Source organism: Diabrotica virgifera, chromosome 4 (assembly GCF_917563875.1).
Source record: "Diabrotica virgifera virgifera chromosome 4, PGI_DIABVI_V3a".
Taxonomy (NCBI): domain Eukaryota; kingdom Metazoa; phylum Arthropoda; class Insecta; order Coleoptera; family Chrysomelidae; genus Diabrotica; species Diabrotica virgifera.
In genome coordinates, this window is record NC_065446.1 from 3,570,790 (window position 1) to 3,597,391 (window position 26,602).

Sequence of the window (26,602 nt, forward strand, 5' to 3'; positions counted from 1 at the left end):
AAATTGAAAAAATGGAGTTAGTGGATCTTCCCAGTACGCCCACGATTTATAGAAGTCTTGCACGAAACCGAAATGGCGTTCTTCTAAACGAATACCGGCTAAACAACATCGGATAATAATATTCAGGTGACACCATAATATTTGCAAATAACGTAAAAGACCTACAAGTTCTTAGAAACAAAAAATTACGTATTCCAGTCGACAATATGGACTTAAAAAACAATATCGACGTACAAAACAAAGTTCATGATAATTAGAAAAACAAGATAACACAATTAACTCTACGTCAACCAAACTCCAGTATAAGGTATGACGCACTGTAACTATCTCGACACTAGAATAAATAGTTGAAAGTCTAATAAATTTTGTACACACTTGAATGAGCCAAGGAAGTTAAAAAAATTGTATGTCAATGTGTAAAAAAGTTTTATTTCCTTAGATAAGCGCTTTCGACAAAACTAAGCGGAGCCAATGCTATAAACAAACAGAAATATTATAAGAAAAATACGTCTAAATAAATACAAGAAGTTTTTTAACTTTATCATCATCATTAGTGACGTTATAGTCCTTTATGAGCCAAAGCCTTCTTCAGGACAATCCTCCATTCGCCCTTGTATCTGACAACTCTTCTCCGTAAGGGGTTGCACGAAAGAGAACTTGACCATACATGACTATATAAAATATATTGTAATGCCGTTAGATATCTAAAGACACATATCCATTACATTGGTGCTCCGTGCGCCGTAGCTGCTCCACATAGTGGATACGTGGGTGCTCCCGCTCGATGTTCACCCTCGGCGATCAAATCGGTGGCGGTTTATATGTAGAGGAGCGCATGCCGTACCCATTGGAGCAGTTATACTGGGCGCATCTGTAAAAATATTAGTACATTTGGACGTTGAGAGGTGACTCAAATTTTTTGCAGAAATTGCTTGAAAATAACACATATAATAATATTTGAGTTATCCTCCCCCTCAAAATGGTCCGGAACATTGTTTAAATATTCAAAATATCAAAAAATGAAGGACAAATTCGATTTTTTTCTTCGTTTTTTGATTATAACTTTAAAAGTATTCATTTACGAGAAAAGTTGTACCAACATAAAAGTTGCGTAATTAAATTTCCTACAATATATAATTGGTTAAAAATTTAAAAAATAGTCACCCTTGTTGCAAAATAGCAATAATTGGGAAAAAAACATAAAAAACAAGTATTCGAATTTTACGTCTTTCAACCATTTTGCTACACTTAGGACCTTCAAATTTCGGCCGGAAAAACTTTATGATACACTACAATAATACTGTAAATTTCATTAAGATCGGTTCAATAGATTTTGCAAAATAAATTTTGCAATCCAGCTTTCGCAAAAAAATTCCTTTTTTCAAAATGTTACAGGACTGAAAATAAAGCAGATAGCAAGTTGAACTTTTTTTTACATATAGAAGTGTACTGCACCTTTCATTTGCAATTTACAAAGATAAAATCGATTAATTACCACGGCGTCGGTAATTTTTTTAAATAAACATTAATTATTGGTGCTACGCGCAGGACAGCGGATAGTTACAGCGATGGATACATTTTAATTTTTATTACATTTCGATATAAATAAATAAATGTGTTTATTTCAAAATAAAAACACATACTCTATCCTTTGAAATAACACTTTTTTTAGCAAAAACTTTCTTTGTTCATATATTTTAACTTAGAGAATTAAAGTGTATTATTTTTAAACATATGAAATTGTTTAAACAATATTTCACAAACAATAATAAAATTAGTTTGATTTTTGTGGAATTAAAATTTTAAAATACAACAAAATATAGAGTAAGAAAATAATATATTAGATAAAGATTGGAATAAATTTTGGTGGAAATCAACTTGTGTCAATCGAATACCGCTGTCCTGCGCGTAGCACCAAAAATTAATGTTTATTTAAAAAAATTCCTGACGCCGTGGTTATCAATCGATTTTAATTTTGCAAATTGCAAGTGGAAGGTACAGTACCCTTCTATAAGCAAAAAAAAAATTCAACTTGCTATCTGCTTTATTTTCAGTCCTGCAACGTTACAAAAAAATGAATTTTTTTTGCGAATGCTGGATTCCAAAAATTTATTTTGCCAAATCTATTTAACCGATCTTAACGAAATATACAGTGTTGTTTTAGTATATCAAAAAGTTTTTCTGGGTAAAATATAAAGGCCCAAAGTCTAGCATAAATGGTTGAAAAACGTAAAATGCGAGTACTTGTTTTTGTATGGTTTTATTCGCAATTATTGCTATTTTTCAACAAGGGTGACTACTTTTTAAATTTTTTAACTAATTCTGTATGGTAGGAAATTTAATTACGTAACTTTTATGTTAATACAACTTTTCTCAAAAATGAATAATTTTAAAGTTATAATCAGAAAACCATTAAAAAAATCGGATTTTTCCTTAATATTTTGACATTTTGAATATTTAAACAATGTTCCGGACCATTTTGAGTGGGAGGATAACTTAAATATTATTATTTGAGTTATTTTCAAGCAATTTATGCAAAAAAATTTGAGTCACCTCTCAACGTCCATCTCAAAACAGATGCGCCCTGGACTACTTAGCAAGTAGCACCAAGTAATGGATATGTACCTTAATATTAAGATGCTTACAAATACGACCGTAAGTAGTGGTACTTCTTTTTATATTATCTCTCTCTCTCTCTCTCTTGTCGTTTTCCCATTACTGAGGGACGTGATTTTTTCCAATATTCCTAACAATGTTTCTCCATTGGTCTCTATCTTCAGCTGCTCTAAGAGCTTCGCAGAATGAGTTTCCAGCTGAATACTTTATTTGGTCAGACCATCTAGTTGGTGATTGTCCTCTTGATCTTCTCCCCGAAACGTTTCCAGAAACAATTAATCTCTCCAAACTGTCGTCCCCTCTGCTAACCACGTGACCAAAGGATTGCAGAATTCGTTGCAGACATATTGTGGACAGCCTTTTTTTAATATTGAGTTGGTTTAGAATGAAAACGTTTGTCCTATGAGCTATCCAAGGTATGCGTAGCATTCTTCTCCAGCACCACATCTCAAAGGCATCAATTTTTTGGCGCTCGCATGCGCGAAGAATCCAAGTCTCTGCTCCGTATAGAAATATTGAGAATACAAGGACATTCACCAGTCTCATCTTGATATTTTGTGAGATAGATCTGTCTGTCCAAACTTTAGTTAGGCGACTCATCGCATTTTTTGCCATCACAATACGTCTCCGAACTTCTGCTTCATAGTTACCATCGTTGGTTATACTAGACCCGAGATAGACAAAGGTGTTTACTAACTGGTATTCCTGTAACATTTTATATTGGCGTAAGTTAAAAACTTATTGTATTTATGTAGACATCTTTTTCTGATGAGATTCCTGTTTGTCTGTAGCATTAGCTCCGATGATGATAATTTTGTCGAAAGCGTTTAGCTAAAGCAATAAATACGTTTTACACGCTTTGATATACAATTTTTTCCACTTCAACAATATATATCTATATCTATAAGCGAGGTTTCTACAGCCTCTGCCGCTTCTCGCATTTCGTCCGCCATCTTTTCCTGTCCATCCATTCGTCTTCTTTGATGGCTCTATCTCTCATGATGTGCCGTACATTTTCTTCCCATGTAAATGAAGGCCTTCCCCTTCTTCTTCTTTGTTGTGGTATGTAATTTAAAGCTTTCTTTGGCCATATATCTTCATTCATTCGTTTCACGTGACCATACCACACTAGTTGCCTCGTTTCAATTCTATATCTACACTGGAATATACAATATTAATTTGTCCTTCTTCTAATATCTTCATTCCTGATGTGACCTTTTTTGGATATGATATACCATACGCTCTCCTTAGATAATCCATTTCTACTACATCTATTATTTTTCTATCTTTTTTCGTGATCTGCTAAACTTCTGCCCCATAAATCATAATAGGCTCTACCAAGGTACGATACATTGGCAATTTTGGTTTTTGCCTTATATCTTTAGACCGTAGTAGAGAGTTTAGAATGATTTACCGCTTTTTTGCCCTGCTGCGTTCTGTTTTCGATGTCTCTTTTAGTAGTGCCTTCTCTAGATATTATAGATCCGAGATATTTATATTCTTTGCATGTTTTTGTGGTTCTAATTTCTAAATCTGGATCTCCTTCATCATCCGATTTAAGATACATATTTTCCTCATCATTCGCTACGACTACCTGATCATCTGCGAAAAACAAAGTTGTTAGACATTTACCACCGCCTAAGTCTATTCCCATTCCGGATACTTGTTTCCTCCACTGCTCTAGCGATGATTGAATATATATTTTAAATAAAATCTGAGACAGACAACATCCTTGTTTAAGCCCCTTTGGTATTGGAAATGATTCAGATATAAAGTTTGCTTCTTTAACGATACTTCTTGCATTTTTGTATATATTTGCGATAGCATCCACATACTCTCTACTAAGACCTACTTTCGTCAATGTTTGAGACAGTTTCAAAGGTACCATATCGTATGCCTTCTTTAAATCCACAAACAATAGGTGGGTAGATAGATTCCTACCCTTCCGTTTTTCTATTACCTTCTGCAGAACGCATAAATTATCACTTAAACAATATAACGTCAAAATATTGGCTGACGTCAATAAAGATGTTCCCTGAAACGGAAGGTTCACTAGTCGCCATTTAGGATCAGGTTATACCAACAAGAAATTACCTTAAATATAAATATCATAAAAGACCCTTAGGAGCAACACCACAAATGCTGATATGGTGTCAAGCCCAAGAAACTTATCAACATCTTAACCGGGCTACCAGTCATTTAAAACCACTGATTATAGGGAACGGCATGGCTCAGTAGGAAAAATCCTTCATCAAGAGAATGCCGTCAAACTGGGACTTCTCCAAACAAAGCATCTCTCACACTATCAATACGTTCCTGAAAGTATGCTTGAGAATGAAAACTACAAGCTGTACTGGGAACGCAGTGTGCTCACAGACCAAATAGTAGCGCATACTAGACTAGATCTCATATTAGTTAATAGATTAAAAAGACAAACAACACTTATTGTTGTGGCGATACCTAACAACAGTAACGTGCGTGCTAAATATTACGAAAAGATCGCCAAATACAGAGATCTGGAAATTCAAATACAGAGACAATGGAGAATGAAAAGTACCCAGACAAAACCTATTACCTATTTACTACTGGAGTCATTCCGAAGAACCTCCTAGAAAATATAAAAAAGCTGGGTCTGAATCAACATCTCTATAAGATCATGCAGAAGACTGCACTACTTTTGACGGCCAGATGTCTACGAAAACTTTTGGGAGATACTCCTGCATACCAAGTCATCTAGGGCTCGATAACATGGAAAGAATCTACCAGAGCTCAATCCTTTTGATATCGCAGGTATATGAGATTAGTGAACTTTCCCCTCAGAGGGAGTGTGACCCGTATGACCAAATCAGGATCAAATAATATTCCTTATCTAAAGTTACTGTGTCACCAAATGGACGAAGGAGTATTGGCAGACCAAGAAAAAGATGGTGTGATAACCTAAACAATTTAGGAGGCTAATATTGAAGAAGGAACAGGCTTTAATGCATACATAGAAGAAGGAAGAAGAAGAAGAAGATCTAAAGTTATTATGTATTTGTGTGTATTTTATGCCTTTATTCTGAAAGTATTACTTATTTTAAATTATTTTAAAAGGATTACTGGGTATGTTTTTAAAGCTTAATCCTTTTTAAATTTTTAGTGTGTACTGGTTGTAATTGTGAAATATCATCATCCGCGTCAGGAAATGTGTCTGTATCAGCATCAGCATCAGCATCAGCATCAGCATCAGTTGACATATCGGCCGTATTAAAGGCATTTCTTGGTAAGTTTTATAAAACATAAAAGCTTATTTTTAAAATGTGTGTTTCCTATAAAAAAAAAGTGTATTAACAGTTACACAGATAATGTTTTTAATTTTTTATACAAAAATTGTACATTTCCCAAGTTTGTCATTAAGGATTTTGAGACATTCAAAGCAAACAATTTTTAATTAAAACGAAGCGGCAACTGTTGCCATCTAACATTCCTCATGTAGAGACAAATCCACCTGTTTAGCAACCCACGTAATGGGAAAATCATGCAGTGCTTAAGGGCCATATTTTTAAAAATTTCATCCATTGTTTTGAATTTTAAATAAAAATGTTAATGTAACTTTGTATACCATTTAAAGAGTTTATACACTGGTTTTTTTGTGGTGGCTCAGCATGTGATCATCGAGTGCTAGCACTGATGATGATATTTTATATATCGAAAACGTTTCGAGATTGATGTAGCCCTTTAAGGGATTTTAATACATTGTATATCGTTGTATACCTTTTATTAAAGGATTTTTCAATAAAAATTATTTAGTACCTAACATAAATATAATCTAATATTACTTTTATGATTTTAGGTTTTCAATCATCTATTGTGGGTAAGTATTGAATATATTTTGAATTTTTAACGGATATATTATATCCGTTAAAAATTTATGAAAATTTACAAATGACTAAATAGCCTGGTCAATTAGATATGCCAAGGCCAAAAAGAAAGAAAATGGTAGATATTTTGACATTTAAAATCATACTGATAGTAGGTGAGGAAACTATGCTAAATTTACAGTTATATACTCGATCGTTATGGGAACCTATTGGGTTGTGAAGATTAGGTCCTAAAACAAAAAAAAATAAGTAAAATTTTCCATTAAATTAGGGACTTCCCATTTTTTGATTTAATTTTCCATTTCCAACAATGGTTTATTCCGATTAAAGCGCCATCTATCGATAATTCGAAAAATGTCTCGAATAAAAGTTACTTATTTTTACGTAAGAAATCCAAATCTGCAATAAAAAATGTGGGCACCTATTTAAGATTTTAAAGTAACCCTCCGCTCTATTTTTTCGGACCCCCCTTAACGAACTCCTCCCCCCGAACGAAAAGAGGTACATTTACAGGGTATAAGGTTTCTCCCCATGTGACTATGATAGTTGAGTATTTTGATGTAGTGTTTCACTCTAGTTTATTGTGTTACTGGGTGTCATTACTGCCCATAACAATAGTATGTAATATCACTAGAGAGATTGTTGTTATGGTAGGGGAGCCCAAGCTGGGATTTTTGCAGTTACCCGAGCGCGTCAGAATATTACATGGGGAGAAACTTTGTACCTTGAAAATGTACCTCTACCATATATTGGCTCTTAATGCAGGGGAGTTCGTTAAGGGGGGCCGAAAAAAAATCGATCCTTAGAAAAACTCGAAATCGTCAGATTAAGATAAGGTAATTTAAGTACATGCAAAACAGTGTATATTTCAAAAATCTGATGATTTGAGCGGGGCGTAAGGAAACGGGTGAGTCCCAAAGTTTCATAAGAAAAAAGCGAATATTTCGCGAAATGAATGACAGATCGAAAAAATAAAAAATACGTACTCAATATTTTTCAAAAAACTATCGAATAATACCAAACACGACTTACCAAGGAGAGGGTGGGGTAAATTTATTATTTTAAATACGAATCCTGCGATATTTCGCGAAATGAACATCAGATCAAAAAACTGAAAAATACACTTATTACACTGAAAAATCTATACAATGGCACCAAACACGACCCCCACGGAGGTGGGGTGGGGGGTTACTTTAAAATCTTAATTGGGAGCCCCCATTTTTTTATTGTAGATTTGGATTCCTTACGTAAAAATAATAAACTTTTATTCGAAAAGTTTTTTCGAATTATGAATAGATGGCGCTATAATCGGAAAAGACCATTATTGGAAATGGAAAATTAAATTAAAAAATGGAAAGTCCCCACTAAAATGGAAAACCTTATTTAACTTTTTTGGTTTTAGAACCTACTCTTCACAACCCAATAGGTCCCCAAAGCGCTCGAGTGACTGCACATTTAGCATACTTTGCTCCCAATACCATTATGAATGTTTTTATCAAAATATATGTATATGTATTAAAATTGCTTGAAATTGTTTGCTTAGTATTTTTCTCTATAGAGGTATAACTCCTCAAAAAATAATTATAAACACTTTTCGTATTTCAGATTCTTTTAAAGGAGTAGTTAGTATATGTTTTGATTTTTGGAAGTCCTGGTTCCAAAATGTTGATTTTTGTATTGGAAGTTTACTGAATATTGACTTATTTAAACCTGTGTTTTCAATACTAGCAGGTAAGTGTATTAAGTTGCCTAATAATACTGTTTATTACAATGAACCTTAAAGCTAAAATCAATATCAATAAAAGAATTAATAATAAAAATAAACACACCAGGCTTCCGGGTTGAACCGCGTCGTTGGTTGCTAGGCCGAGCTTTCGACGTCCTCTCGGACGTCATGTTTAGGAGTTCCGGGGTCTCAGTCTGCTCAGGCTCCAGACACTACACTTACTACTCACTACTTCCAGAACATACTGCACCCTCTGTACTAGATGGTGCAGAGCTATTTCTGTTGATACACCTGGCCTATATGCATATTGCTCTTGTTCTATTGGTCTTTTAACCAATATTCCATCCCTAATATGTCTATCTACCAATTTTTCCAATGTCTTTAGTACAAAGGATATCAGACTTATTGGTCTAAGGGACTTTGCAATCTTACGTCTACCCTTACCAGAGTTTGGTATGAATGGACTACTTACTTACTACACTACATACGTGAATTAAAAATTATAGTTTTTTTCGATCGGATACAGCATATATGTATGTGATCTTTTTTATTTTCCTTGATAAATTTTTATTAGGTCACTAGTGATTTCACCCATCGCCATGTGACGGGGAATACAATCAATTCCCTTCTACAGTCGCTGCACTCAATTTTTTGTGACTTTCTCCTATTTTATCCTACCTCCTTCCATTTTTTCTGACACCCTTCATGTTTTTTGATTCCCTCCATTTTTCTGACACCCTCCAATTTTATCTGTTAGCTACCCGCCATTTTTTTCTGACACGTATTTTTTACATTTATTTTATTTTATAACTCGAGAAAGACTGGATTGATTTGACTACTTTTGATTTTGCAATATTTGTAGAAGTATAAAAAAGAAGATCTTTCCAATATGCCATCAGACATCAAATTTAGTATTTCTATAGGAAGTGTGTGAAAAATGTGCTCCTTGCTCAATAATATCTTTATTTTGACAATATCGAAAATTAATATGTATACAGAAATTATTTTTATAATTAAAAATATTTTTGAAACATTGTTTACTTACAATAATAATAGTATATTGTACAAGTGAGAAAAAATACATATTTCTCACGAGCGCAGAATTTGTTGGCACGAGCCGAGGCGCGAGGCGAGTGCCGCAAATCAAGCGAGGGAGAAATATGTCATTTTCTCAAGTGTTGTACACTGTACTTTTTCTATGGATGCGGTTTTGTCAAAAGTTCAAACTTCAAAATTAAATAATTTAGGTAGTTTTAGGTATATTATATGCATAAATTGAAATAAAATACATACACAATGTAGGTATTTAATATTCTTAAAATTTATATACGTTATTTATTTAAAATTACAACTAATACTTATTTTTGAATAGTTTTGAAGGTAATTTCCTGATAAGATTTGCTTTAACAGATTTTGTTTGGCAATATTAATTGTAAGATGAAGTAGTTTTTAATCCTAATAGCAATATTAATAATATTTAAAAATATTAAAATATCACTAAAAGATTTTTAAATTAAAAACTTTTTGGTCCATTTTCTTGGTAACACCTCCAAGACTTCAAAAATTTGCAAGCCAGATGGATGGTGAAGCGAAGAAGACAATCGGGTCGTGAATTGTAAATTTTTTGAATTACCTCTTGTCTTCTTCGCTTCAGCATCCATCTGGCTTGCAAATTTTAGAAGCCTTGGAGGTGTTACCAAGAAAATTGATCAATAAGTTTTCAATTTAAAAATACTTTAGTAATATTTTAATATTTTTAAATATTATTAATATTGCTATTAGGATTGAAAACTACTTCATCTTTCAATTGCCAGATGTTGCTAGTCACCTAGTCCGTTCACGTTAGTTGCGGTGTGGCGGATAAACTCTCAGTGTTAGTCAATTGAAGTATGGAGTAGCAGGCCTACGTTCTCTCTGATGAGACTCCAACAAGGGTCGAAAATCGTCGATTCAGAGGGCTGGACTGCGCTCCGTATTCTAATTGAAAAATAAGATTGTTTTGCCTTCGCATTGCAACTGAATAAACATGGAATTTTTATTTTATTTTATTTTTAATATTAATTGTGTTTGTATTGTGCATATTACCATGGAAAAACGGCGATCATATGTACGGAAAACCGTAGGAGAACCGTGAGAAAAAATATTTCTCACTGCAATGGCCGACTTTTCTCACTGCGTGGGAAATTGTTCGTTTTGAATGTGTGTAAGTAGTGAGCGAGAAGTAACACATTGTATTGCATCCATAGAAAAAAATATTTTTCAAGATTTTCTCTGTTATAAAGTTTAAAATTCAAGTTTGTGCATTAATGCAATACATTTTACTAATTATACATTTAGTGAAACAATTCTAAATACAATGTTTAGATCAAATAAACTGGGGATAGGGCAAAAGAACTTCGGATAGTAAAAAAGTAAATAGACCCGAAGTTAGCCGCAGTTAGTGACGTAAATCTAAAGAAAAATACTATAGGCACAGAATAAATAACCACACAGAAGCGAAACTCCTGCCAAAAACGGAAACATAATCTTCATGCTCATGTGTCAACGTAACTGGTGCAACCTCACTTTTGCGACTGACGTGACAGTTGTTTATAGTTAAATTTTATATTTCATATTTAATTAATAACTACTTGTCAAAAATATTACCTAATGTGAAATGGTCTATTCCTTAGAACATCAAGTTCTATTCTGTAACTGGTGCACAAGGTCTTATATTTCGGTCCCAACAAAATCAATGGAAACGACAGTCAGATTAGCTTCTGTGTGGTTATTTATTCTGTGCTATAGGTAACTGTGTATATGATAATAACATTGTTGTTTTTAGTATTTTATTTACAATTTCATCACATTTTCTCACATTTTAAGCCTTCCTTGGACTTATACAAATGTTTTAAAATCGAAATTAGCTAATTCGATTTAGTCATTCTGAAGCTGTTATTTAACAAATTCTCAGTATTAAAAATCCCATCACAACCTTTTCCAACTTTTGTTGTTATTTAATATCAAAGATGATGATTTATTATTTTTTCTGCAGCCGTCCCGAAAATAAAACTTTCGGGATGATTTATTAAAACGAAAGTACCATTTTACACAACTCGTACCGAAAGTAGCTACTTTCGGGACTAATTTTTTCAATTTCGGGACTCTTTTCTTACTTTCGGGACGATTTTGGGTAGCTAGTTAAGGGATTTGACAATAAAATCAACTTTGTATTTTATTATGACAGATTCACAGATTGAAAATGGCCACAACCAAATTAATATCTCAAAAAATAGTAAAAGTATTGACACGTCTAACACTAATTGCAATACTGCCACTTCTGTTAATATTCCTAACAACATCAATGTAAATAATTGTTATAATTGTGTTATTAATATTTATAAGTAGATTTTTCTAATGTTGAATTCACGAGAGTAGCTTTAAATTGTTTAATAAAAGTTCATAAGTAAAGTTTATCTATATATTCTTTTTAAGATACAAAACGGCTGCAGAAAAAATATTGTACGTAACACGATTCAAAAGTGATTTTACGAGACTCGCAGGATTCCAGGACTCGCCTACTGCTCGGCCTGGAAATATCCTACTCGTCTCGTAAAATATCACTTTGGGAACTTGTTACGTAAATTACTATTTTGTTGTAATGCTTTAGAGATTATTTATTTTTTGGGCCTAGATTTTAGGGAACTAATCGGAAGTATATCCATTACCATAACAGAGATCGCGAATTTCTTTTTAAATGCTTTTGACGAACTGAAACATGCTATCACACAAGTAATAATTCCTTCATATCCAATGACAGAACTTAAAAATATAGGTAAGTTTAGTTTAAGTTTATATTACGGATTAATATAAATATATATGTTACACTTGAAGTCTCCGCGGGAGCTATATAATCTGTGGTTTTCCGGGTTTGATTCCGCGTTGAATAAATTTGGTTTTTAGGAAAACCATTATTTTGATTGCCATTGTCAAGTTAGGTAATTCCTCTTCTAGCTGCTGCAGTTTACTTCAAGTACTATTGTTCTTTTTTTTACTTATTGACCAATCCCGAAAAACTACTCCATTATCCCCTAGCACAAAACTCACCTCCGAAAAATTATGAAATTAGAAAATTCAACAACAGGGAATTAATTATTAATTTATTGCTAATTTACTATGGAAAGAAAATATTTATTGCTCTAGCCGTTTCCGAGAAACAGTGGGTGCTGCTAACTTTAAGGTAAAGCTAGCAGCACCCATGTTATATTTATATTGGCAAGGAAAAGGGGTACAAGGCCCATCTTGGCGGCATATTTTAATCCTAATTAATTTCTGTTGATTGGTACATTGACCAATCCTGAAAAGCTACGTCCATCATCCCCTAGCACAAAACTCCTCCCCGCAAAAATTCATATTTTCAATGTTCTTAGAGCCTTATCCTTCGGTTAATGAAGTCGAATGCCTGTTTAAAATCGATAAAAACATAGGTTATCCTAAGTTTTGTACGTAGCTATTATTTTTTTATTCATTTTAACATATACCTACTAGACCTAAGCTAAAAATTTGTTAATAGATTAACGGTGTCTAGTCGGGCAAACTTTGATAAAGGGGAACACTGGAACAGGGGAAGTTTTAATTGTGGAACACGTTAAAAATTTGAACCGTCATACTACGAAAACGTCCCATGTGTTTTGTCGGACAGAACTTCCAATTGATTTGTTACCCTTTCATTAAACTCTCATGCAAAAATCAGACTGCTATTCATCACCAGGAGCGGTCCTAGGGATTTTTCCCCCTGCGCAAGATCGTTAACCGCCGCCCCCTTCCTTGCTTGGTAGACTCTTGGTACACAAAACTTAGGTGTCATCTATAATTTGCCGCCCCTAAAAATTTTGCCGCAGCCGCTCAGTTAGCGCACCCCTGGGGCCGGGCCTGTTCATCACCAACATAATTCCTGTCATTTGAAATGTTTACGTGTCGGAATTATTAATATTATGCCCAATATATTTATCGGACAAAATTTTTTTTATATATTATATAAAATTTGCTATGGAATAAACTTAAAAAAACTTGCTAGTTTTTATAATCATAAACTTGTCAGGATGACACGTTCCACAATTAAAATTACGTTCCACAATTAAAACTTTCCTGTTAAAGTGTTCCCGTACATCAAAGTTTGTCCGACTAGACATCGTTAAGCTATTAACAAATTTTCAGCTTGCTATTAATCACCTTTTTTGGCACGCGTGATCCAGGTCTATACGTATTTGATCAGTAATTGTGCTACCTGCGCTAAGCCCTCCCTTATATCCTTCGATCACTCCGTTATTCTACTTCATTACTCTTTTCCTAATAATTTTTGCAAGTATTTTGTAGACTACTTCTAATAGTGCTGGACCTCTATAGTTGTCATACTCCGTCTTTATCTATTTACAGACATATTGGTATCACAAGGCCAATTTCAGAAAAAAAAAACTAATATTTTTTTTATTTTACAATATAAAAATAGGATGAAAAATAATGCTTACATTATTAACTTAGCTAAATTTATTTTTTAGGAGACTTGTACTTTGTTATTGTAGAAATATTTAAGGCGTTCATAACTACTTCAATTTCTATATGGGAAACATTTTGGGAAAAACTTCCACCTCCACCTAATGTTCCAGGTATATAAATTTTATTTTTTTTAAGTTTAGTATATTAATAAGTGGATATTGAGGTCTTTAAAACACGGGCGATTTTTCGGCGCAGTCGGAGTGCTCGAAATAGAGCAACTGTTCTAAAGATCAATAATTATCCAAGAATATTTTACGCTATTATTTTTTTATTGTTACACTTTGAAGTCATGTATTATTACTACAAACAATTGAAATAAGAACTAACAATGTAAAATGGTTGAATTTGTGATGTACATCAGTATACCTTTCGTTGTTATGGAAATGTGAAAAAAAAATTAATTTGCAATCTGTCACCTAAGATTAATTGTTATTACTGGTTGTATACTGCTTAAGAATGAGTTCTAACATTGATTACTTAAATAGTAAAGCAGAATCGCGGTTAATACCGCAAAAATTGGAAGACTTATAAAAAAGAAGTTCATTAAATAGGTGGAAGAGCAAAAGGTAACAAATAGAGATGAACGAGTTGTGCTTGCTGACCTTCAGCAAATGTCGGAACATTACAAGCCGTCGATTATGTGGGCTTTTAATTCAAAATTGCAAAGACTGTTAAGGATAAACCAAGGCGTCGATTTAAATTCATTTTTGTAAACTGTACTTTTCAAATTGATTTAAAAGATTAAGATTTTCAAATATTTGAATGAGGCTTTTGAAACATTGTTTTTTTTTATTTTTTTTTGGCCTTCGGGTTTAAGTGTCCATTCAGCCAGTAGCAAACGTGTAACCAATTCCAACTAAGTTAACTACACTATTATTCTGGAAATTAAAAGAAGATGGGGATAGGAACTAGGATTACTTTTCGCACCTAGGGGTTGAAACATTGTTAGTAATATTTTATTCATATTTTATTTATTTGACGTTACAAGGTAAGTACTCATGTCAGGTCAGATCAATATTTAAAACAAATTATGTTGCCATGGTAACTTTAAAAAGTACTTTATTATTTATTTAAAATCATATCCCTTCTACCATACAATAGTGTAGGGTTAAAAACGTACTTTAAATAAGCAAAATGAGGTACCAATAACAAATGTATTATGAGGTATATATTTATAATTTTTACTTTTTACAGAAATAATTGTGAACTACTACAAAGCCCTATTCCAAATTTTCTTCAAAGGTAAGTACACAATACAAAATATAAGATTAAGCATTACTGTCATTAACTAACTACATGGATATTGCTGTATCTAATGTAATTTTGTATGCATATGTACATATTATACCGGGTGGTGAATTGGAAAACGGGCCATAGGAAACTCAATGTAAAATTCTAAATTGTTGAATTCCTGCTTCCCTAATTATTTTACATCAAAAGTCATGAGAAACTATTTGTAGAGGATGAAAATCTGTATTAAAAACAAGAGTTAAAATTGTTCTACGATTTAAACAGAGTCCAAAATTTTGAAAAATAGAATATATTTGCCATACCTAAGTAAGTGCGTAAAAGTAAGGCCACACGTTACTATTTCTGACAGTACGCAAACTATTGACTGAATAAAACATCTTTATTATTACTACTTTCTCCTCAACTGAGGACATTTTTTCGACTTTATTGTTTTTTAAACAATAAAAACGATAAAATAAAAATACTAACAGTTCAAAATATTGGTAACATAATAATTTCATTGTGACCGAAGGCAACCTTATACACATTCTTGCACTGTGTGTGACCTAAATTTGGCAAACACTTTGAAAAAATTTATTATATTTTACAAAATTTTGGAATGTGTTTAATTCGTAGAGCAATTTTAACAATTGTTTTCAATAAAGATTTAAATCCTCTACAAATAGTTTCTTATGTCTTTTGATGTAGAATAATTAGGGAAGCAGGAATTTAGCAGTTTAGAATTTTACATTGAATTTCCTATTGCCCGTTTTCTAATTCACCACCCTGTATCAGTCTTTTTTTAAGCTAAGCTTCTATACTAGCGTTGTATTACTTTTTCTCTATGCTCTGGGAGCGTTAACTTTGATTATAGGTTACGTGATACACTCTGTCGACGCGGGGGACGATCTTATGTGTATGCTTTATATGTGATTTACAAAACTGCAAAAACTACTGCCTTATCGGCATATCTAATGTTGTTTAGACGCACCCCATTGATTAGTACGCCTTCCTGTAGTTCTTCCTGCGCTTGCTCGAAGATATGTTCAGAGCATATATTAAATAACACTGGGAATATAATGTATCCTTGTCTCACTCCTCTATAGATGGAGACTGCCTCCGTTAATTAATCCACCTTAATGTTGGCAGTTTGGTTGTGATATAAATTATACATATATGATGTTCAACTCTCTACCATCTAATCCTGTTTCTTTCAAGATGGTTATGAGTCTATCATGTTTTACTCTATCAAATGCCTTTTTTTAGTCGATAAAACAAATATATATGTCACAGTTGACATCCCTGCATCTTTGCATAAGCACTTGGAAATCGAATAGAGCCTCTCTGGCTAAGGCGTCGCGAAATACAAACTGTGTTCATGATATTTTGTTCTTCGCATTTTTTATAAATATATAGTCTGCTGTGTATAATTTTTAAAAAGTTTTAAGTAAGTAGCTGACTAGACTAAATGTTCTGTAGACCTCGCATGTTTTTCCAAATATTTTTTTTGGTATAATTACGAAGGTCGACTTTAACCAGCTTTGGGGTATTTTTCCAGTTACATATAATATTTTGCTAAATACACGTGTTATCCATTTTATTCCTTGTTCATCCATAAGTTTTAAGAATTATGCACGAAACTTGTCAGGCCTTACAGCTTTACCATCTTTATTTTTTTTAATAGTTGACGTGACTTCTTTAATGGTAATTGGGGGCCCTGTTTGGCATTCAGGTCTTTAATGGTATTCTGCCTTTCACCTGAAAAAGTGACTTCCACATATTTCTTCCAAGCGTCTAGTTTTTCAAACAAACTTCTTTACATAGAACCACTTACTACATATTAAGGCTGCCCTTACATTATATTATGTTATTTCATTGTTGCATTTCACTTTCATTAGCTTTCTTGTCTTTTGGGTTGTTTATATTATTTTTATTTTTTTAACATTGTTTATATGATTTTAACTAATTCTTTGGGATTTTTTAATTAATTTTTTAGCATCTAGCGACAACTTTATAAACTTTTTATCGACTGTAACCGACGCTTATTCTTTAGTAATACATTTTATAAGCAGGATTGATGATATTCTGGTACAACTATTAAGTAAACTTCCGTTTCCGATCTTGTCAAATATAAGTAAGTAATATAATATTCTAACTAACATAAAAACCACTGATTGTAAACCTGTTATTAGATATCTATCTTTAGAGCCCAATGTGCCACATTATTGCGAAACGAATGAAGGTAATACTCGAAAGCAATAATGCACATTTTTTGGTCAATTGAAATGCTACATTTTTTAGGTCATAACATGCATTTTCAGAGGACGCAATAATATTTTCTAATAGGTTTGTGGGGGTAAGGGGGGAGATGAAGTTGAAGTTTTGTCACTCGGCCGATATTATTGTTTTTTTTTGGGTTCTACACCGTTCCAAACTTGACCGAATTCTTGAATACATACTCGTAAGAATACTTTAAAAACGCACCATTAGGCTGAGTTTTATATTAAAGATATATTTTTTTATGCATAGGTATACATCATTTGTCATTTTTGTAACATTCCTATGTAATTATTAACTTACTATAAATCCTTGGTCTTTTTATTTATTTAGCGTATGGACTTTTACAGTACGATAAATACACAAATATAATATTATTTAAACACTAAAATATAATGAATGAACCTAAATATTAATGTCCAATTAACATAGCCATTCAATTGCTTCTGGGGAAAATTCCACAAAGTCCTGGAGGTTTCCACGGTAGGCACGATTTAGACAGTCTAAAACACAATCGCTTATGTTCTGTCTAGTTGATCCGCAAACGCATTGTGGATTTCCGCACGATCCCATTTGAACAGAGAATCAGCACATTTACCATGTCCGGTACGTATGCGATTAAGCCTCCCCCAGATGGACCGGAGCAGACCCGATCCGATGAAACCCTGAGTTGGGGTGGATATCTGAATATAGTCTGCTGCTGTTGATGGCATCCATTTTGTTGACCATTGCCTATATATATATATATCATAGGAATCACCAATTTTTCGGGCAGATCTGATTGGACGATTTCTAGATCTCAGTCGTTGGTGCTCTTGTGAGATGTCTGGTATGTCTTGATGGTTTGGTAAGTACGTTGGCTACAATTTTCTGGTACTCTATTACTAATGCTGCTGTAAGACGTATATCTGGCAGAGCAATATTGCTCAAAGTAGGCAGTCATCTCACTGGGGTTGATTTTATTGTTCCAGTGATTATTCTCACGGTTTGATTAAGTTGGACTTCGATTTTGTTTGTATGTGCACTATTTAGCAATATGCTGCCACTGAAAAAAACAAAGCTAGAGCGGAGGTCCAGTTATTCCAAGTTCTTCCAGCAAGTTTTGTTATTATATTGTTTCTTGTTTTCAGTTTACTGGCTGCGTTTGTAAGATGACTTTTGAAGGTGTGTTCTATCAAGTGTGATGTCTAGATTTTTGGGGTTGTTGTTAAGTGTAATAGCTTTATCATTTAGAGTTACATTGAGAGTTCCGCTCGCAAGTTGATTCGACAAGTGAAAGAGACAGGTTTCAGTTTTGCTTTTGTTAGAACGTAAGCTCCAGTTCTTAAACTAGTTACCTATTATATGTAGTTAGGTCCACGTTTAGAGCTAGTTCTCCAACTTCTTTATTATTATCTTGAAAGCCAATGGCCAAATCGTCAGCTTTTCGATTTTGTTTCAGGTATATCTGCCGCATAAAGGTTAAATAACAAAGGAGCACTGAGCCTTGAGCTAAGCCGTTGTTTAGTTTGCTGGCCACGAAGCCAGCTTCGATAAATGTAGTTAAGGATAGCACTTGGTCACGACAGCTTCTTCCTCTTCTAAATCCAGCTTGCTTAATTGGTACAGCGTCCTCAGTGGTGTTACATATTCGGTTATATAAGAGACATCCTACTAATTTATAACAGCAACTGAGTAAGGAAATAGGCCGGTAATTTTCAGGCAGCTTGTTGTCTTTGTCAGGCTTCTGGATTGTATCCTTGTCCTGACCACCTCTGAGGTAGAGTCTGGAGGTGCGTTTTTTTACGCCATATCACCATTAATTCTAATCCACGGACAATTTCCAGGCGAGATAATATTGACTATAAATTGTATATTTAATAAGTTGTTTGGCTTTCGGTTTTTCATTTCCTTTGATGGTCCAGGCCGCGGTTCAGAGTCTAATTTAGTATCGAAAGTGAATATTGGCGGAAGAACGGGAGTTAAAATTTGGGGTCGTTGTGGATAATAGAGCTTCGAATTAATTTTCTTCGATTAATTTTAATATTTTCATGATGTTACTACAGGTTTCCCAACAACAATTTAGGCATACTGCAGAGCATTTGGAGTAAACATATATATTTACACAGTTTTGCTTGCATCTACAGAAAATTAATTTCAGTAATTCAATCTTAATGGTTGCAGTATTTGCGAGCAACGACTGAACAGACTGTGGAAATGGGCTGCATCTAGAGTGTTAGAAGAAGATGTCTGTATATCACGCTCTCCAGAGAATCATCTTTAGTTCTACCATATAAAGAGACGAAAAACATTCGCCAACGATAGTGCGAAAGGATGGCTTGACTTTCGCACCAAGAAAATAATGCTGTTACGCTAGCTAACTCAGGTTATTTCTGTAAAATTTTGATGAATTTATGTTTGCCGATCTTGTAAGATACTGACTTTGTGTCGCATCCTTCAAAAACTTGCCGTGAGCAAGACCAGAATGTCAATGTCCTCGGCTAGAATCATAGGATTGGGATGCAAGATGCGCAGAACGTATGATAACTGTTGCTGCATCTGATTCAGTTTGGTCAACACCAAAAACCAAATTTTGATAGAGCAGTTTGGAGAAGATCTGTTAAGTTTGTTTTGTTCTTTTCATTACCTACCAAGAAATTTATTTCGGGATAATGTTGGTACGGTGCCCTTATTACGATTTATCTCTATCGATTGCTGCTTTTTCGTCAGATGCACATGAAGTGAAGTAAAATTAGTGGTGGGGGAAAGGATCGATAATTAATTAATAATAACATAAATGTTAGGAGGATGCTTGATTTAACATGATATTATGATTAAGATTAGAACCAAGCCTAATGGTTCGTTTTTATCGTATCCTTACGGTACACTAATAGCAAAATTATAACGCCCCAAAAAACATCGTTAAAAAGTAGGTATTTAGTTATTTTTGTTTATAACTGTTTTATTTGACATTTTTTGATATAAAGTAATAGAAATTAAATTGTAGACAATTTAATTTTCTAAATATTGTTACACAAAACTGTGTGTAGTTTGTAGTTTACGAGATATAGCGCTAAGCCCATTTGCATCCCTTGTTCCGACATGGCGGCTGGGGGACAAGGTTGATAACCCTATAAACTTCAACTTAAACTTATACTAACCCCCCTACATATAAAAAAAGATAAAATTACAATCCTGAATATCACTTTTCAATGGAATATTTGTGTTATTTTCTATTATTATGGCTTATTAGATTATAATCCATCTTGGACGCTTTAGGCCAGTATTTTTATGTAGTTTTCGAATCCGTAAAATTGTCTGTTGTAAGCAGATTTTTTAATTGTTACGAATAATAAATGTAATAAACACTTATACAGGGTCCCCAGAAACTCTACCGATAAACGGGAGATTCCTCAGATAATTTCACCTAGTACGAAAATGCTTCCTAGGAGAGCTAGAGGTATTTGAAGATGGCGTCTTGTAATTAGTTTTTCTTATATACCTCCAGAACGCTTCTATTTATAAAAACGAAAATTGGTACGCGTATTTTTTATCTTCCAGAGGTAAGTCAATTAGGTTAGTTCCTACATCCATTGCTAATTTCTAGTACCCGTCCGCGACCGTTTTGGGTAGCGCAACGGAATTTTATTGCATAACTTTTTGTTTTTAATTTTTAAGCATTTTTGACTTTGGATTATTAAATTGAGAAGTATTCTAGTACTAAAAGGTACTTATGCTTTAAGTCGATAGAATACACAGTTTTCTAGAAAACTCGATTAGAAAATTTTTCGTTTTTGAATTTCAAAAAAAGTTAAAAAAAACTATTTAGAAAAACGAATACCGGTACATTTATTTATATTCCAGAGATGAATCGATTTCATTAATTGTGAATTTCTAGTACTGGTATATGCGTCCTTTTTGGCTAGGTTAACGGTTATATTTTATCGCCTAACTTTTTTGCCTTTAATTTATAAGAATTTTGACACTAGATTATTAAATTATGAGGTATTCAAGACTCTTGTTTATGTTGGTAAAATACACCGACTTTTTTTTGAAATATTTTTTTCAATTTTTTTTTAAATTCAAAAAATGAAAAATTTTCAAACCGATTTTTCTAGTAAACAGTGTGTCCTACCAATTTAACGCAAAAGTAGCTTTTAGTACTAAGATATCTCACAATTTAATAATCCAGAGTCAAACATGCTTAAAAGTTAAAGACAAAAAAGTTATGCGATAAGATAACCGTTGCCCTACCCAAAACGGACGCATATGACCGCTACTAGAAATTCGTACAATCTTCGTTTTTCTAACTAAAAGAGTTCTAGAGGTATTTAAGAAAAATTAATTACAAGACGCCATCTTCAAAGAGCTCTAGCTCCTTTAGGAAGAATTTTCGAACAAGATGAACTGAGTTAAATTGTCTTAAAATTATCTAAGGAATCTCATGTCTTCGTTTGTCGGTACAGTTTTTGGACACCCTGTATAATAATAAATTTAGCATACGTAATTAAGTATTTTTAACAACTCAATTATTTTTTTAGGGAACGCAATTCAGTTCGTTTTTGGGATCTTAGAGCAAATTAAATACTGGTACATAAATATTGTTGACAAGATTTTTTGGAAACTTCCTGTACCAGGTAAAGTATTTCATTTATTATAGAAGAGTACGTAAGTATAATACAAAGCTGCTGTTAAGTTTTAGTGAATTTATTTTGCCTATCATAGTAACATTTTGATGGCCAAGTTCTGATTGCTCTGAATCATGACGTCTCGAGTTACATGATGCGGAAGCTAACAGAATAATATAACAAATGAGGTCTCCCCCTAAATATTAAGAAAACAGAAGAAACAAGCATATGTGTATTGGAGCGACAAAGCAGTCCATTACATTAGACGATGGGGTAGAAATTAAACACTGTACCTGGGCATGAAGATAACTCAAGATGGAACAATCGATGCTGCTATAAAAGGCAGAAACCTACAGGGTAGAAAAGCCATATAATACCATACATAAAAGTGCAGTCACATATGGCAGTGAAGTTTGGCCGAAGAAACAAAGAACAGAGAAAATGTTATTAGAAACAGAAATGGACTTTTAAAGAGGAGCAGCAGGCAAATCAAGAAGAGATCGGATATAAGAGAATACGGGGTCACGAATACTCCTGAAAAATGTCCAAATGGTCTCATGATAATACCTTGCTGAATTATTGGGCCGATTTGACGTCGAATTGCAGGAAAATTGACCCCCATTTGCGAAGAAAAATGTGCTCTTCTACCATGACAACGTACCGGTGCATACCTCCGAAATTGATCGAATTGGGCTACAGAGTGCTGCCCCATCCACCGTAGTCTCCAAATTTGATACTGTGCTACTTCTTTTTATTGCCAAACTTGAAAAAGGCTGTCGTCGAGCAGAAATTTAAGTCCAATGAGGAGGTCATCACAACTATCGGAAGCCTACTTTCCACATCTCGACAAAACGTATTTTTCAGACTGCTTAAAGAAGTTGAAGCATCGCTGAGTTAAGTGTATCGAGCTAAAATGAAACTGAGTTGTGAAATAAATTACCCTTTTTTCAAAATTTTCGTTTCTGATTTGTAAACTAGGTACTTCTATAATAGTAGACATTATGAAAGTAAATTTTACATTGACAATTTCGTAAAATTTTTATAATCAAAAAAGGTAAATTATATTGAATTAAAATGATTTTTTTACATTCCAGCTGCATTAGCAGACCTAGCTGAATATTATCTCAAAGTGATGTTGGACTTTAGAAGTAAGTATAATATTCCTATATATTCTATAATACTATATTATAATAGACCTGGGTGTCGAAAAGTCGTAGGAACGCGCGAAACTCCTTTCTCACTTAACATCCTAAAACAATGGTGCCTATAGTCCGTTCCACCTTGACTTTACAGTATAGGTAATCATAGACAATCAAAAAATGCCTGGTTGCACCAACAGATCTTAAGCTCCAGCTTAGCTAAGCTCTACTTATAGATAGGGCCTCCTTGAGTATCACTTACGTTGCACCATAATTTTAGATTCTTACCTTATTATCAATTATATATATTATTATATTATGGTATTCTTATTGTAATATATTATAATTATATTATACTAATTCTTATGATATTCTCGACTTAAGCTTAAGATCTGTTGGTGCAACCGGGCATGTCCTTTGAGAATTTTTAGCACGATGATGCCGATTGTATCAAAAATAATTTGTAATCGAACATTAGAGAGATTAAATTGAAACTATTTTAGAAAGGCAATCTACAATTTTAGGATTCATATGCACCACTCTGTAACGGAGATTGAATGAAATATTGCGTTTAAAACTAGTGGTTTATATTTATCATTCGCCATTTTCTTCTTTTTCTTCATGTGCCTTGCCATAGCAATTTTAATTTTGTTTGCGGCGTTTCTGAATAACTCGATCGATGTTAGTCCAAACCATTTTCCTAACCATTCCACTAACATTCACTATCATTCACCATCGTATTTGAATGTTATCTACTTGCAGTTGTGCTCTTAAAAGTACACCCTTTCTTATTGCCATACATTTAGTTTTTCTAGCATTCATGCATCAACTGCACATAATATGTTCGTTATCTGTGGATATCGCCATGTAAATAATCCAGTCATGTATCGTTATACGATTGACGATACAATACTGGAGAGAAGCGACACTATTAAAGATTTAGGAATTTATTTTGATTCCCAGCTTACTTTTAACGAACACATCAATGTAATTGTCAATGCTGCATATTAGTCCTGTCGCCAGGGGGGGTACAACGGCCTCCTTAATTCAGGTGGACTTACCCAAGTTTTTTTTATATACTTTGACCCGTAAAATACGAATTTTTTGGGTAACAGTTGATCCGGATGTCGATAAGATTGTTATAGACAAAGAACTTGAGGAATTACATAACAGCGATTTCTCGCAAAACAAAACATCTTTTTGTATTTTTTGGGCCATTTTAAGCAAAAAATATTTCTACAAGTTTTTTCGTAGAATGCATAGTTTTCGAGATAACCGCGGTTGAACTTTCAAAAAATCGAAAAATTGCAATTTATGAACCCGAATAACTTTTGATTAAAAAATAAAGTAGCAATTCTGCTTACCGCATTTGAAAGTTTAAGTCAAATTATATCGGTTTTGATTATTTGCATTGCTAAAAATTAATTTTTTTATTGTTAAACTAATCTATAAACACATAGTGTTTCCCGTGCCTAATACATACGTTTTAACGCATGCTACGTAGAAATTGCCTCGCTTGCACTTGTATCTACTCTACCTACTCGTTCGATTTTAAATGAGAAATCATAGAAAACATCACTCACATACTAGGTGTTTATAGCTTTGTTTAACAATAAAATAATAAATTTTTAGCAATGCAAATAATCAAAACCGATATAATTTGACTTAGACTTTCAAATGCGGTAAGCAGAATAGCTACTTTATTTTTTAATCAAAAGTTATTAGGGTTCAAAAATTACAATTTTTCGATTTTTTGGAAGTTCAACCGCGGTTATCTCGAAAACTATGCATTCTACAAAAAAACTTGTAGGAATATTTTTTGCTTAAAATGACCCAAAAAATACAAAAAGATGTTTTGTTTTGCGAGAAATCGCTGTTATGTAATTCCTCAAGTTCTTTGTCTATAACAATCTTACCGACATCCGGATCAACTGTTACCCAAAAAATTCGTATTCTGCGGGTCAAAATATATAAAAAAACTTGGGTAACTCCATCTGAATTAAGGAGGCCGTTGTACCCCCCCTGGCGACAGGACTACATCGTACGTATGGATTTGTTATTCGTAATTGCAAAAATTTTCATAACCCATTTGTACTAACTTCGTTGTACTATAGTTTGATAAGACCGAAACTAGAATATGGATCAATTATTTGGAACCCAATATACATTCAATATGCATCCACTATTGAGAAAGTCCAAAAGAAATTTTTAAAACATTTAAGCTTCAAACTGACAGGAGTTTATCCTCCTAGAGGTTGTAATTACTTGGACTTACTCAATCAGTTTGACTTTGTCTCGTTAGAAAAGCGTAGAAATCAAGCTTCTGTCATATTTCTTCATAAATTGTTAAACAATAAGGTAGATTGTGCTAAGTTGCTTTCACAAGTTAATATATGGGTTCCTAGATTAGCATCTAGACAACAAAATAATATCTTTTTATGTAACAGAGCGCAAACTAATATTTTGTACAAATCACCATTAAATCTAATGTGCCGTAATGCTAATAAATTAGTAGGTATTTGTGATATATTCACGTGCAGCGAATGTGAACTTAAAAATAAATCACGGGCCCATATTTTGGATGTGTGAAAGTAAGTTATAAACCTATGTATTTCATTTTTTTCTGTTTCCTTCTTTATTTTAGTATTCTTTTGTTTTTCTTTACATTAGTATCTTTATTCGTATGTGCTGTTATAAAAATCATTGTAAAATTTGCTCTGTAAATGGGTAACTGTTGGGCAATAAACGCCATTATTATTATGTATCTCGTCGGCGACACGAATGTTATTTATCGGGTACCCGTTGACCATTATGGTCTAAGAGCTAGCAACGTTTTCGAGCAACTATTTTAAGACGGCTGATTCTTTAATATAATATTCCCTATGCATCCTAGAACACCTTACCGGCCATCTGGCTACTGAGACCGGTTGCGTTCATTACTGCGCAGCGCACCTGTGCAGGTAAATATATCGAATTTAAAATTCTTTTAAGACGAAAAATTTTTTTGCTATTACTTTTTAAACATTATTAGAAATATAAATTATAACTGCCAGGCATTTCTGTGGTTGCTAGATATGCGCCAGACGCTATTTTTTATAAATAATAATTGAAAAATTTAAATTATTTTAGTATGTCTGAAATTTTAATATTATGTTATTTACACATAAATAAATGCAAAATTAATTTGCCAGACATTAACTCGGTTGCAGTAATCAGCCAGATGGATTTAAAATCATTTAAAATGATATATATTTTCATCAAATTGTACGCTGGCTGTGTTAAGAAATAAGACAAACAAAAGATTCAGGTAAATATATTTGAAATTAGTTTAAGACAAAAAATTTTTTTGTCATTACTTCTCAAACATTATTAGAAACATGAATTATAATTGCCAGACATTTCTGTGGTTGCTAAATGCGCGCCAGACGCTATTTATTATAAATAATAATAGAAAAATGTAAATCATTTTAGTATGTCTGTAATTTTAATATTATATTATTAACACATAAATAAATGCAAAATTAATTTGCCAGACATTAACTCGGTTGCAGTAATCAGCCAGATGGATTTAAAATCATTTAAAATGATATATATTTTCATCAAAACGTACGC

At 33.1% G+C, this 26,602-nt stretch overlaps 1 protein-coding gene across 2 annotated transcripts in view; it reads left to right on the forward strand.

Annotated features, from left to right (window-relative positions):
* The window catches only part of LOC126882879 (uncharacterized), a 73,036-nt gene that overhangs the window by 5,772 nt on the left and 40,662 nt on the right, over positions 1-26,602 (forward strand). For both annotated transcript variants that reach the window (XM_050647937.1, XM_050647938.1), the window contains exons 2-10: positions 5,756-5,878; positions 6,449-6,469; positions 8,082-8,207; positions 11,876-12,016; positions 13,740-13,847; positions 14,932-14,979; positions 16,964-17,101; positions 21,765-21,860; positions 22,946-22,999. In XM_050647937.1, the coding sequence (XP_050503894.1) occupies positions 5,756-5,878; positions 6,449-6,469; positions 8,082-8,207; positions 11,876-12,016; positions 13,740-13,847; positions 14,932-14,979; positions 16,964-17,101; positions 21,765-21,860; positions 22,946-22,999 (855 nt within the window). The remainder of the gene's footprint in view (positions 1-5,755; positions 5,879-6,448; positions 6,470-8,081; positions 8,208-11,875; positions 12,017-13,739; positions 13,848-14,931; positions 14,980-16,963; positions 17,102-21,764; positions 21,861-22,945; positions 23,000-26,602) is intronic.